This window comes from Paramisgurnus dabryanus, chromosome 15 (assembly GCF_030506205.2).
Source record: "Paramisgurnus dabryanus chromosome 15, PD_genome_1.1, whole genome shotgun sequence".
Taxonomy (NCBI): Eukaryota; Metazoa; Chordata; class Actinopteri; order Cypriniformes; family Cobitidae; genus Paramisgurnus; species Paramisgurnus dabryanus.
This window is the reverse complement of record NC_133351.1, coordinates 28882275-28897714: the sequence shown is the minus strand read 5'-3', so window position 1 is coordinate 28897714 and position 15440 is coordinate 28882275. Positions and strand designations below refer to the sequence as shown.

The following is a 15440-nucleotide window of genomic DNA, read 5'->3' as shown; positions in this document are numbered from 1 at the left end:
AGACCCTAGCTTTCCATGCAGCAGTTTATTTTCAAAACGACACACGAAGCGTGCCGGGACCTCATTGATTTTTCACGTATAAAAAAGAAATCGAACCACAATAGAACCCAAAAGTGAACTGTACTCAGACCACCTCCTATTAACAGAATCTCAAATTTGAAAAAGATAAATTATACCTAAAACAGGCTAGCTTTAAAAAAAGAAAAACTTGCACACATAAGCACTACAAATGTACACTGTAAAACCTAAAAGTTAATTCAACTCAAACCATTTAAGTAAACCGGTTGCATTTAAGTTTTAAAACACATACATTTTAGTACTGTGAACTTAAACAAATTGAGTCATATGCAGTTATGAACTTATATTTAAGTTCACACTACTTAAATATAAGTGCATAATTGCACATGACTCAAGTTCACAGTACTTAAATGTATGTGTTTTAAAATTTAAATGGTTTAAGGCAAACAGTTTCCTTAAATGGTTTGAGTTAAGTTGACTGTTTAGTGTACACGATGTATGGTGATTGTCGAAATAAATACAATAAATGGGTCATTCTTTTTTGTGGTGGCCAGTGGTGTGTCCCTCCACTTTACAACAGTTGAAATAAACTTTAAATACGAATAAATTATAAAATATTTCCATGCACTATTAACAATTAAAATATTTTTTGTTTCAAAATACATATTTAATCGAGTTTGAGAGGTTGCATTTATAACAAAATATCTCATACCTCAGAGAGGTATCATGGATTGTAATTGCAACAATATAACATTTTTAACACAAATAAAGTTGTTATATTGTGAATATAGTTTTTTTTACTATATATATATATATATATATAGTAATATTAAGGAGAAAGGTGGTGCATGGTGAGTGCATTTTTTTATTCATTCACGGTGTTCTTAAAGTTAGCTAAATTTCTGACAATTTCATGTGTCACACTTTATAAGTGTCTGTGGTGTTTTGTTTATTACTTGCCGATTTTAAATATTTTAATCAAAATGTATTATTAATATTTCCAAAATGTCCCCTGATGTTGAAATCGTCATGACTGCAGCCTCCATTTAAAAAAAAAGACTGGATTTAGTCTAATTTGTTAATCTGTGGTGTTACTGTCTTTTTACTTCAAATATTGGTAACACCACAGATAAATTAAACAAAACAAAATTAAAAATGTTAATAAGCTTCAGTTTTAACTGATATAGCATATTAAACTAATTTAAATGCATAACAATACATTTTATTAAAAGAAAACAAACAAGCATTTGTACAAATTCTGCCTATTATTTGCCACCCCAATTGAAGAATGACCCCATACCAGTTTATCAGCTGCGACTAACTCAGCTGTCAAATGACAGTAAAATTGATAAGGGTTAACTAATACTCTTGCTGTAACGTACAATGGGATTAAATAACATCCAGTGAACAGAGGCACTGGGTGAAAGGAGAATCAGCTGCGCAGACATCTGACTATTTACGGTGAACATTCCCAAAGATTAAAAGGTTAACAGCTTATATTATTTAACCAGTACAGTAGGTTTGGGTCAGGGGATCTCTGGATAATCCGTAATTCGTTTGTAATTATAAAACGAAAATACCGCTTTTCCGTTTTTTGTTTCAAAACGAAAAACCAAATAACCGTTTTGGTGTCAGAATCAAAAAACGAAAAACCAATTAAAAACGTCCCGTTTTTCGTTATTTGGCGATCATTTTATCGTTATTCCTTTTTGAACAAAAAATGAAGAGTGTCTTTGAACTTCAGTCAATTCGTTTTTCGTTTATTGCAAGTGGTGCCCGCTGCAGAGCCAAATGGGCGGAGCTGGAGCTCTAGCGAGGCGGGGCATCCTCGCTGGATCTAGTGGGCGTGGCAGCATCAAGTGCGCAGGCGCAGATAGAGTTTGTTTAAACTTCATGTACAGCCTGTATCAAGTACTCCGGAGTATTGCACGGTAATTTAAAGATAAACTGAGCTTTAATATGTATATTAAATCTTAATCTTACAATTATCGCTGTCTCGACGTGATTTTCGGGAGTATGTTGAGTTTCGCGTTAAACACTCGATGTGCTAACATTCTTCCGTCCACCACAAGTGGCACGTAGTGTTTTTATTGTAGTTTTTATTTTTTATTTTTAAATATTTGTTGAACCTGCACAGGTGCACCAGACAATACTTTTGCGAGGACATGATCTTCTGCTGTCTATATCACGGTGCCTCTGTAAATAAGCATTTACAAGAGCTCTGAAATCATGCAGTTCAACAAAAAGGTAACGTTATGTGTGTGTGAATTAAATATTTTAATTATACTGTGTGTGATAAACATCATGTTTGTTGAACCTTTCTGTTTGTGCATGTCATAGTAATTTCTTTCTTGCATTTAAAACTAAAAACATATTGTTCATTTAATATTTTCTTGTGTTGTGAAACCTTTGGGATGTCTGAAATTAAACTACTTTATTTCAGTTGTTATAATAGTTTTTCTGCATTACATTACTTATGACAAGTTAAAAACATGTATAGAAATACTCTTTATGTTGTGCTCTTGAGCAAGGTGATTCATCACAAAAGCTGTTTATATGCAATGCACTGTACAAAACATGTAAACAAGACGATGCTAATTTATTCTTTCTATGTTTTAGATTTTATCATCAAGCATAGTCTCAAGTGCAGACGATCCCACACTTTCACTGCTGTTACTGTACATCAACATTTTAAAATGTGTAAAAATCCAGCTTCTGGACAACCTTCCATTGGCTGCAACACCACCTTCATCCCCAGCATCAGCATCCCCACCTTTATTTCCCCTCGACATTGGAACATGTCTGTACTGATTTTGAGGTACAGCTTTTTAACTTCTTGCTGCTTGTAAACTTGTTTAAATATCTTTAGTGGAGTATTAAGAAAGAACAAAGTACACAGTTGTCACAAATAACCCACTGAGGGTCAGTTAAGTAAACCAAGTACACATTTTTAACAAAACTGTAAACAAACAGAAAGACTTAACTTAAAAAAAAAAACAATCCCTAGATGTGACCGCTATTTACTGTATTAATTGTATATCTAATTGTATTGTCTATAATTAACAGGGTGCCCCTCTACAGCTAGGAGGAATTGATTGTGGGGTATTTATGTTGATGGTAAGTGGTCTTTTATTTGCTGTACACCTGTCTCTGTGTACTAAACACAGCATTTGTTAATATTGTTTTGTTTTTTCTATGCACTCTATGTTATGACTGTGAGAAAACATAAAAAAGAACTATTAAGATTTTCGATTGCTATCTTTTGCCAGTCTGACACACCAATAATCATAAAGTGGTGGTATGATATTAATAACTATACTTCTGATAAAACCTCCATTATGTGCATTTCCAGTATGCAGACAATATATATAAATAAAGCAATGCATGCCTAAAAACATTCTAATGTTTGTCTCTTCTTACAGTCAAGTCCCACAACTACTCACCCAGAAAGTAACATATGCAGATAACATGAAATTCACTCCACCTGAGTCAGATGTCATGGAGATCATCCAGACACCAGAAGTAGATGTATGTAGCGGGAATGTTTATGTACTGATTGACTTGTTTAACTTGTTAATGTGTGTATTAACCTTTCCTGTTTCATGAATTTGTTTATGAGCAGCACATCATTATTAATTATATTATTATTGGAATTCTTATATAGCACACAGGACTCAGCGGTGATGAGAAACATTCAGCTGACCTGTGAGTGCGTAAAGGAGATCACTTGCTGTGAAGATGAGCTGGAAAAGATCTAAAGGATGATGCCCAGTTGTCTATAACAATGTGGGACTTGTTTATAAACACCGTGTTTTATGAGGGTGAAAGGAATGAAGAAGAAATGTCGACTCCCTTCCCTTTTATATTTTAGAGAAGAGCAGGAGATATATGAGACAAAAGAGTTATTCGTGGGTTTTGTTTACACAAAAAAAACCTGTCTTGTGAATCTACTAGTGGGGATAGACTAATGTAAAAATTTATTTTTTTGATTGGTTTTGTAAAATACCATTAAACGTTTGTGTGAACTGTAAAGTGATGTGTTCTTGAAATAAATGTATAATATTTATTATTGTATCTTATTATACCATTAAAGTGTCGTGTTCTTGAAATATTCATGATATTATTTTATATCTTCTTATTATAACATTTTATATAGATTTATTTTATGTTAGATGCATATTTTGCTAAATTTGGGTTAATAGAAACCAATAAATCCACTTGTAGGACAGTGGAGTATAACACTTGTACACCTGAGTATGTGACTATTAAATTACATTTATCTTCTACAAAAATGTAGTTGAATATGGTTCACTAATGTCAAAGCACATCGTATATCCTCTACTATGAGAAGTCACATGGTTGGTTTTAGACTACTTGTCTGGTTATTCATTAAAAATAGCATAATGCATAGCCTATCACATAAAGGTTGAATCTTTTCAAAGTTACAGTCAATATTCCATTTAAATTTGCAATATCATTTTTACACCATGCTTTCACATTTACATACAATAAGGGCAGAGGTAACCTAGTCTTATTTATTATTATTATTATATGTATTTATTTATTGAATTAATCAGATGATTTGGTAATACAACAAGGTAGTATAAACATTAGTAAATGCATTAACATGAAAAATAATTAACAATATAGCTTTTCAGCAAGTATTAATTCTTGTTAATGTTAGTTAATGTCAATACAGTTAATTAGTTCATGCATTAACTAATGTTAACAGTTACAACGCTTGATTTTATAAATGTATTAGTAAATGCTGAAATTAACATGAACTAAGATTCATAAATGCTGTAGAAGTATTGTTATTTGATAGTTCATAGCTAATGCATTAACTAATCTAAACGAATACAACCTTGTTGTCAAGTGTTATCGATCATTTAGATTAGTTCACAACCCACACGTTGCGGTGGAGACAAATAAAGAGGGGTGCACAGATAGTAAGCTTTCACTGGCAAAGCAGCACACAGCTCTTTCCTCCATAAAAGGGCCTTGTTGTCACTTTCAGATATTTACATCATGGTTTATGGTAAGCCACATTTCTGAATTGTGTTACTTTGTGGAATTGGATGATGTCAAATGATGTCTTTAAATACAAATGTACAACAGAAGCAGGGCTCTGCATTGCAACTCTTTCACTTGCATATATGCCCTTAAATGATTTACAAGCATAGTGGATGAGTGAAGACTAAAACCTTCTGTAAATGTTATAATGTTAAGGTTATATTATACTTTTATACATTTATACTTCCTGTGGCTTACCATAAACCATGATGTAAATATCTGAAAGTGACAACAAGGCCATTAATGCATTTACTAATGTTTAATACAACCTTGTTGTATTACGAAATCATCTGATTAATTCAATAAATAAATACATATAATAATAATAATAAATAAGACTAGGTTACCTCTGCCCTTATTGTATGTAAATGTGAAAGCATATGGTGTAAAAATGATATTGCAAATTTAAATGGAATATTGACTGTAACTTTGAAAAGATTTTATGTGATAGGCTATGCATTATGCTATTTTTAACGAATAAGCAGACAAGTAGTCTAAAACCAACCATGTGACTTCTCATAGTAGAGGATATACGATGTGCTTTGACATTAGTGAAGCATTCGATTCAACTACATTTTTGTAGAAGATAAATGTAATTTAATAGTCACATACTCAGGTGTACAAGTGTTATACTCCACTGTCCTACAAGTGGATTTATTGGTTTCTATTAACCCAAATTTAGCAAAATATTCATCTAACATAAAATAAATCTATATAAAATGTTATAATAAGAAGATATAAAATAATATCATGAATATTTCAAGAACACGACACTTTAATGGTATAATAAGATACAATAATAAATATTATACATTTATTTCAAGAACACATCACTTTACAGTTCACACAAACGTTTAATGGTATTTTACAAAACCAATCAAAAAAATAAATTTTTACATTAGTCTATCCCCACTAGTAGATTCACAAGACACGGTTTTTTTGTGTAAACAAAACCCACGAATAACTCTTTTGTCTCATATATCTCCTGCTCTTCTCTAAAATATAAAAGGGAAGGGAGTCGACATTTCTTCTTCATTCCTTTCACCCTCATAAAACACGGTGTTTATAAACAAGTCCCACATTGTTATAGACAACTGGGCATCATCCTTTAGATCTTTTCCAGCTCATCTTCACAGCAAGTGATCTCCTTTACGCACTCACAGGTCAGCTGAATGTTTCTCATCACCGCTGAGTCCTGTGTGCTATATAAGAATTCCAATAATAATATAATTAATAATGATGTGCTGCTCATAAACAAATTCATGAAACAGGAAAGGTTAATACACACATTAACAAGTTAAACAAGTCAATCAGTACATAAACATTCCCGCTACATACATCTACTTCTGGTGTCTGGATGATCTCCATGACATCTGACTCAGGTGGAGTGAATTTCATGTTATCTGCATATGTTACTTTCTGGGTGAGTAGTTGTGGGACTTGACTGTAAGAAGAGACAAACATTAGAATGTTTTTAGGCATGCATTGCTTTATTTATATATATTGTCTGCATACTGGAAATGCACATAATGGAGGTTTTATCAGAAGTATAGTTATTAATATCATACCACCACTTTATGATTATTGGTGTGTCAGACTGGCAAAAGATAGCAATCGAAAATCTTAATAGTTCTTTTTTATGTTTTCTCACAGTCATAACATAGAGTGCATAGAAAAAACAAAACAATATTAACAAATGCTGTGTTTAGTACACAGAGACAGGTGTACAGCAAATAAAAGACCACTTACCATCAACATAAATACCCCACAATCAATTCCTCCTAGCTGTAGAGGGGCACCCTGTTAATTATAGACAATACAATTAGATATACAATTAATACAGTAAATAGCGGTCACATCTAGGGATTGTTTTTTTTTTTAAGTTAAGTCTTTCTGTTTGTTTACAGTTTTGTTAAAAATGTGTACTTGGTTTACTTAACTGACCCTCAGTGGGTTATTTGTGACAACTGTGTACTTTGTTCTTTCTTAATACTCCACTAAAGATATTTAAACAAGTTTACAAGCAGCAAGAAGTTAAAAAGCTGTACCTCAAAATCAGTACAGACATGTTCCAATGTCGAGGGGAAATAAAGGTGGGGATGCTGATGCTGGGGATGAAGGTGGTGTTGCAGCCAATGGAAGGTTGTCCAGAGGCTGGATTTTTACACATTTTAAAATGTTGATGTACAGTAACAGCAGTGAAAGTGTGGGATCGTCTGCACTTGAGACTATGCTTGATGATAAAATCTAAAACATAGAAAGAATAAATTAGCATCGTCTTGTTTACATGTTTTGTACAGTGCATTGCATATAAACAGCTTTTGTGATGAATCACCTTGCTCAAGAGCACAACATAAAGAGTATTTCTATACATGTTTTTAACTTGTCATAAGTAATGTAATGCAGAAAAACTATTATAACAACTGAAATAAAGTAGTTTAATTTCAGACATCCCAAAGGTTTCACAACACAAGAAAATATTAAATGAACAATATGTTTTTAGTTTTAAATGCAAGAAAGAAATTACTATGACATGCACAAACAGAAAGGTTCAACAAACATGATGTTTATCACACACAGTATAATTAAAATATTTAATTCACACACACATACCTTTTTGTTAAACTGCATGATTTCAGAGCTCGTGTAAATGCTTATTTACAGTAGGCACCGTGATATAGACAGCAGAAGATCCTGTCCTCGCAAAAGTATTGTCTGGTGCACCTGTGCAGGTTCAACAAATATTTAAATAAAAAAAATAAAAACTACAATAAAAACACTACGTGCCACTTGTGGTGGACGGGAGAATGTTAGCACATCGAGTGTTTAACGCGAAACTCAACATACTCCCGAAAATCACGTCGAGACAGCGATAATTGTAAGATTAAGATTTAATATACATATTAAAGCTCAGTTTATCTTTAAATTGCCGTGCAATACTCCGGAGTACTTGATACAGGCTGTACATGAAGTTTAAACAAACTCTATCTGCGCCTGCGCACTTGATGCTGCCATGCCCACTAGATCCAGCAAGGGTGCCCCGCCTCGCTAGAGCTCCAGCTCCGCCCATTTGGCTCTGCAGCGGGCACCACTTGCAATAAACGAAAAACGAATTGACTGAAGTTCAAAGACACTCTTCTGTTTTTGTTCAAAAAGGAATAACGATAAAATGATCGCCAAATAACGAAAAACGGGACGTTTTTAATTGGTTTTTCGTTTTTTGATTCTGACACCAAAAACGGTTATTTGGTTTTTCGTTTTGAAACAAAAAACAGAAAAGCGGTATTTTCGTTTTATAATTACAAACGAATTACGGATTATCCAGAGATCCCCTGACCGGTTTGTTTACAAAATGTTACAAGTTAAGCAGAAGTTAACCTTAAAAATAACCTTAGTAATACTTCAGACCAAGTCCAGACAAAAACAACGCGCTGCGCAGACGCTTTAACAGCTAAATCTCTTACTCAACAAACATCCAATCAAACACACACCAAAATTTCTTTAGTTTACGAGCTTCACGATTTATGTTAACTGCACGTTTCACAGCTGTTCTCGACAAGTCTCGAGGTTTGCGTCTGTTCGTATATAAAACCGCACTTACCATGACATATCAGCAAGGACGCTCGTGTAATCCCTCAGAACCGCAAACGCCGAGATGGTAAAACAATAAATCATGACACGATCGGTAGCACTCCGTCACGTATTTACTGGACAAATTGCAAGCATTCATGGACGACTAACAGCGAGTATATACGTTAAGTGTTTACTTCCTGGTTAAATATGTCCTGGGAAGGACACGCGCTCACACCGAGAAAGCGTCCTGTGTTTATTTCCCTTAAACTCAAATGCCTTTGCTTATTTTCATAGCTTTGTGGACTTCAGTCAGGGGAGTTTAGTGTTGGAAAGTAGACAGGCGAGGGGAATAAAAAACCCCACAACCAATAACAGGCGGGGCAAAAGTGAGTGGATACACTGTGCAGTGTTAATATAGTTATGTAATGTAAACTTGTGGGACAGAGAAAAAAATGCAGCAATGTCAATACAGATTTGTATATACGGATATATGTATGTATAATAATAATATTAATCTGTACATATCATGGTACAATGTTTAGAAAAAAGTAATTTGCAGCCATGACGTCATCGTAATAATCGCTATATTAAATTGACATTCTAATCAGAAGCAGTGACAGTTTGGGGATGGTTTTTCTGACCACTTAGTCAAAAAGGATGGGGGGCGGGGCGACTTTATCACGTAAATGTAAACAGATTTGAGAGTTTGGTAGGATCACATGCACTTTAATGTTTGTTTATTTGTCAAACAAGGTAGAGTACAGGGTTATTTAGAGGGAACATTTATATAAGATCTACAAACTTCCTGTTAGGAGGTTACGCAAGCCAAATATTACGTAATGCTCCTAATAACTTTGTTTATTATTTCAGCAGATATGAACCCAATAATTATAAAGAAGATATGGCAGACTTTGAGCTTTAGAAGAGTGGGGTACCCCGGGGCTAGTTGTCATAGGGGGAAGTTGTGACTGGTCATATGAATTTACTGCTTTAATTGCCAATGGTGAATTTTAAACAAACTTCCTGTTAGGAGGTTACGCAAGCCAAATATGAGGTAATCCTCTTAATAACTTTGTTTATTATTTCAGGAGATATGAACCCAATAATTATAAAGAAGATATGGCAGACTTTGAAAATCTGACTTTTTACATCTTTAGGTGCTATAATTGGTTCACCAGTGATTCTATCAACCTAGAAGAGTGAAAAATATCAATCCAGTAACTTACTTTTGGTACACCATTCGCTGCAAGCATGTGAAAAAATAAGTCATTGAAATTTAGCTCCCCTTGTGATGTCAGAACAGGATAATAGCGCCAGTTAATCTGATAACGGCACTGCCATTTAGTGCAGAAATCTTGTATGCATTTAAAATACACACCCAAAAATGGCACAGTTTTCCTCACACCTGCAAACTGGTAATTTTTACATGTTATAATTAATAATAAATTGTTGACCTCAAGCAATCCAAGATACATATGTCCATCATCTTTCACATTTGGAGTAATTTTAGTAAATGTGCTTGCTCTTACAAGCTTTTTAAGAAAACAAGGATCAGGAAACAACTTCGGACTTAAAACCACAAAAAAGTGCATCCATCCTTCACAGAGGTCATCCACATGGCTCCAATGGGTTAATAACGTTCTTTTGCGGGAAAATGATGCGATTTTGTAAGAATAATATCCCTATTTTAAACGTTATAAACTGTAATAACTACTTTCTAGTAACAGTAACAAAGCCATCTTGGACACGTTTTAGTTTAATGAGCATTCATTGTCACTCTTGTGAATCACAAGTCCAAGATGGCATTGTTGAAGCCATGTGGATTACCTCTGTGAAGGATGGATGCACTTCTTTGGGGTTTAAAGTCTGAAGTTGTTCCCTGATCCCTGTTTTCTACCATTATAAAGCTTGGAAGAACAAGGAAATTTTCTAAAATATCTCAAAATGTGTTCATCTGAAAGATGATGCATGATGTGTTTTGGATGGCTTGGGGGTGAGTAAATCGTGGGGTATTTTATATTTGTCTGGAATATGCCTTTAATCTGTTCCCTCTGATTCTTAAAAATGTTATAAAGTACCACGCATATTCAATGATAAACTGAATGCTTGTTTTATTGAGTAACCATTAATCTCTGTCTTTTTACTCATTCATGCTCATTTACACTGTATGAGTACAGAAAAAAAACAACTTAAAAATACAAACCATGAACTACTCTAAAGATCATTCATTTACAATAAAGCCCCTCTTTTACTGTTGCTCTTGAAATGATCTTTAATTATCCTATTAATTATCACCAATGTAAGTGTCTGTTGTGACAGCGCTGGTCTCATTGTTTGTGTTCGGTTCAATGTCTCTCACAGTTGTGGGAACAGCCTCCTCTAATTGACCGAGCATTTCATTGAGGACTGCTGAAGATGCTCTATCTGAAGGAGATGGGGGCTGAGGAGATTGGGAGACCCCAAAAGATCCGACACTGCTATTGATGATGGAGCGAGCTGCCTGAAGGTGTCTTCTTTGGCTCTGGCGCACTGTAAAACAACGAGCGGTACGTTTTTAAAGAGCATTATGCTAACTGGTAAAATAATCTGTAAAAGAAAAATGTATGCTATGTTGTTACACAAGTACCCGTACAAGGACATTATGTTCAGAATACAAAAATAGAAAAGTAACTGAGGCAATAGAGTACGTGATGGGACACAGTTTGCATGTAAAGTCAATGTCTTGTGTACTGACTCATGCTTTTTTAATGCCAATATCAAAGTGGGTGTATTTTATAACTGCCAACTATTGAGTATAGCTTTACTCTTCAAATCAGTTTCTAACAACAAATGCTTGCACTGTAAATATATTTTTTTATAAACTTGATTTATACCACAAATAAATATAAGAAGTTGAAACAGGTAAGAAATTTGTATTTCTAATCATGTAACTATTAAAAGTATTTAAAAGATTTCCCAAATTATATTATATTTGTTACCCTGGACCACAGAATCCACAGTCATAAGTGTACATTTCTTAAAATGAAATTTATACAGAATAAATAAGCTTTCCACTGTATGGTTTGTTAGGATGTGACAATATTTGTCTGTGATGCATCTATTTGAAAATCTGGAATCTGAGGGTGCAAAAATCTAAATATTGATAAGATCGTCTTTAAAGTTGTACAATTGAAGTCCTTAGCAACACATTTTATTAATGATAAATGCATTTTTGATATATTTACTTGGATCTTTACTTAATATCCTAATGATTTGTATCATAAAAAAATTATAATTTTGACGCATAAAATGTATTGTTGACTATTGCTACAAATATACCTGTGCAACTTATGACTGGTTTTGTGGTCTAGGGTCACGTATATATTTTGTTTTCCCAGCATTGTTCTCAAATTGCCAACAAATAATTTAAAAAAGTTGCACTTCTTTTTTCTTAAGGTTTACCTCAGATGGTCATAGGGCTGTAAAAGACAATTTGTGCATATACCACATTTTTTTGTGAAAAGGGAATTTATTGCACTAAAACAAAAATGGGGAAATAGAGATGGCAGCTTAAAGGGACATTCCACTTAAAAAAAAAAGAGTTAAACATTAGATTTTTACCATTTTGGAATCCATTCAGCCGGTCTGGCTGTACCACTTTTAGCATAGCTTAGCATAATCCATTGAATCTGATTAGACCATTAGCATCACGCTCAAAAAACCAAAGAGTTTTGATATTTTTCCTATTTAAAACTTGACTCTTCTGTAGTTACATTGTGCACTAAGACCGACAGAAAATTAAAAGTTGTGATTTTCTAGGCAGACATAGCAAGGAACTATACTCTCATTCTGGCGTAATAATCAATAACACTTGAACTGTGAAATAAATGTGAAAATAGCAAATGCAATTCATTAAACACAACAAAGAGACCTTACACTCTTAAAAATAAAGGTGCTTCATGATGCCAGAAGAACCATTTATGGTAAAATAACAAGTTCTTTAGATAATAAAAGGGAACAAAGAAATGGTTCTTCTAAGAACATTTTACTAAATGATTCTTTATCGAACCAAAAAGGGTTCTTCTATGACATCAACGTAAAGAACCTTTAAGCAAATTTATTTTTCAAGGAGCCGATCACATCAAATGCATTTATGGCAGTTGCAGGCACCTTTTTTGATTGATTTCCTATAGGCAGTGAGCGCTATGTGCGCTGTTTATGTGCCAAACGGCCACCTTTTTTGCCATTTTTGTGGAAGGCAGAGGTTCAGTGGTTCATGTAGGTTGTCTACAAATCAGAAGGTTGGTGGTTCAATCCCTGGTTCCACCTGACCAAGTGTCAAGATGTCCTTAAGCAAGACACCTAACCCCAGCTGCTCCCGACGAGCTGGATGGCCCCTTGCATGGCTGACACCGCCATCGGTGTATGGATAAGTGAATGAATGGGTGAATGTGAGGCAATATGTAAAGCGCTTTGGAAGACCATTGTTCTATGAAGGCGCTATATAAATGCAGTCCATTTACCATTTTTTTACCACCTACAGCGCAACATGTTTTTAAAAGAGCGCCCAAAGCGGAAAAGCGCCCAACTTCATTCATGTTTTTTCCATTGTCCAATCGAATGAGGGGTGACTGAAGTTTACAGTTGCTTGGAACAACTGGAGTGCAGCCATTTACTGTCTACTGTGTGTTTGTGCACCTCTCACCCTCGATCAAGGTCACAGTAAGCGCCCTCTTTTGAAAGTTTCTGCTAATATGACAGAAAGAGCAAAAGAGCGCTCATGCTTCAATATTTGATTGACAGGACAGCTGCCTCAGTGGTTGCCTAGCAATATAAAATGCCATGCCACACTGCTCTTTTTTTAAAGTGACCATGGTGTGATTGGCCCCTAAGAGTGCATGACTTCAACCTTGTTACGCGCAAGGTTAACAAGCTGCCAATGTCCCAGCCAAAAGCACTAACAGGTCTATGAGTCACAAGTGCACTAACAGGATGTGTGAATATAGGTCAGTGTGCCTGTATGCTTGTACAGCTAGTTTGTACATGTACAATTTACAGATTTGTAACAGCTAAAGGAAATGTTTTTAAAGGAATCAATTTAGTCCATGTGGACTGAAATGGAAAAGAAAGTTTTAATGGTATTTCTTTTCCTTTTGAAGCTTGAAGGATAAGACGACTAGTCACCGTCAACTTTCATCATATACAGTAGATCAAAGCAGCATGCACATATAATGCTACCCAACTCCTTTAATCCACCACAGAAAAAATAACACTATAGTTGTTTCATACGACATAAAGTTGAGTTGATGCTCAAGGGCTTTCACTGTCACAGATTTTCTGTGTTGAATAACCTACCTTTGTCTCTGACAGATATCTTCTGGACCTCAGGAATGAGGAACCTGTAGACAAGCTCTGCCACAATCTCTTCAGACTGTTGACTGTTTCGTCTGTACATATGCAAACACAAAACAGGACAAAACACCCAACAGATTAGACAAGAATCATTTTGCTTATTTTTTTTAAATTATCAATAAGTTAAATAATAAATTTTAAATAATTCTCAAATTTAAAAAAAAATCTTTATAAAAAACTTACTAACAAATATAGGGTAACACTTTATTTTAAGGATCAGAAATTAGTTAGTAATTAATGACTAATAAGTGTATGTGTAACTGACTAGTTAATGACCTGTAAGCAGTTACAAGCTATTTATAAACCATTTATTGGTTGTTGTCTTGATTTTGTCCTAACAATAAACTTATTAACTAAAAACAAAAGATACAAATAGCTTGTATTGTGTAAAATACACCTAGTACACTGTTTGAGTTTGTAGCTTATAAGTGTGAAATAAATATAGAACGGGCATTACAAAACAAACATTTAAATGAACAGAAAAAGTACTTTCATCTTCATCAGAACAAAGAAATTTATACAGGTTTGTAACAACATGAGAGTGAGAAAATAATGACAGAATTTTATTTTTTTGTGAACTATCCCAAAAATGTTATTGTTGTAGAAATTATATTACTGGATGTTTAAACTTGTTCTTGTTTTTATATTGTAAATGTTGATAAAGAGGTGGTCACTGACTTTTTGAGCGGTGCTTATATTAAAGGAGCTGAAGGAGTCCTTTTATATGTAAGATTGTTATAGTGATAACTTAATGTTAATTGTTTTTCGATGCTTATATAAAAGGACCTAAAGGAGACCTTTAATATGTAAGATTGTTTTAGTGATAACTTAATATGTCAATTGTTTGGCAATTGATTGTAATATTTTGGGATGTATCTCACCTTCAGTTGGTTCTTTTATTGAAACTTGAAACAATAAAGAACAAGTTCTTTACTGTAATATTTAAAGTCTCTTCTGTTATTAGAAAACAATAAATGTTTACTTTAGAATAGGGAACATTTAAGTAATACTGCCTTAATATGCATATATTAGTGAGAAATATGCTTGTTACCTATTAATATACTCAGGGAATAGTTGAGTTATAAATAGTTTGTTAGTGTAGTACAACTAAAAAACTGCTTCTCTGTAACAAGAAAGTACTTTTTCTGCTCATTTAAATGTTTGTTTTGAAATGCCCATTCTATATTTATTTCACACTTATAAGCTACAAACTCAAACAGTGTACTAAGAACCTATAAAGTGTGTATTTTACACAATACAAGCTATTAGTATCTTTTGTTTTTAGTTAATAAGTTCATTGTTAGGACAAAATCAAGTGTTAAGGGGCTATAAGACAAAAACAAGACAACAACCAATAAATGGCTTATAAATAGCTTGTAACTGCT

General features: G+C 33.8%; 2 protein-coding genes and 1 long non-coding RNA gene across 5 annotated transcripts in view; 1 reads left to right on the top strand and 2 right to left on the bottom strand.

The window, feature by feature from the left end:
• The window catches only part of nr1i2 (nuclear receptor subfamily 1, group I, member 2), a 59001-nt gene extending 50016 nt beyond the window's left edge, over window positions 1–8985 (bottom strand). Inside the window, exon 1 of one of the 2 annotated variants that reach the window (XM_065292974.2) lies at window positions 8693–8985. Coding sequence is in view for 1 of the 2 variants with exons in the window: in XM_065292975.2 (XP_065149047.1) it covers window positions 8693–8695 (3 nt within the window). In the remaining variant the exon portion in view is untranslated. The remainder of the gene's footprint in view (window positions 1–8692) is intronic. The other variant, XM_065292975.2, reaches the window with a different exon arrangement.
• LOC135782599 (uncharacterized) lies at window positions 1407–14345 on the top strand. Of its 2 annotated transcripts, none has more exons than XR_010545446.2 (3): window positions 1407–1503; window positions 11026–11210; window positions 14014–14345. It is a non-coding gene; the product is annotated as an uncharacterized lncRNA (long non-coding RNA). The 2 variants fall into 2 exon arrangements; XR_010545447.2 differs by lacking the exon at window positions 1407–1503 and adding an exon at window positions 8963–9050.
• Window positions 10779–15440, bottom strand: part of cfap91 (cilia and flagella associated protein 91) — a 54436-nt gene continuing 49774 nt past the window's right edge. The window contains exons 16-17 of the mRNA XM_065292973.2: window positions 13999–14090; window positions 10779–11193 (exon numbers count right to left, since the gene is read on the bottom strand). Of these exons, the coding sequence (XP_065149045.1) occupies window positions 10949–11193; window positions 13999–14090 (337 nt within the window). The 3' untranslated portion in view covers window positions 10779–10948. The remainder of the gene's footprint in view (window positions 11194–13998; window positions 14091–15440) is intronic.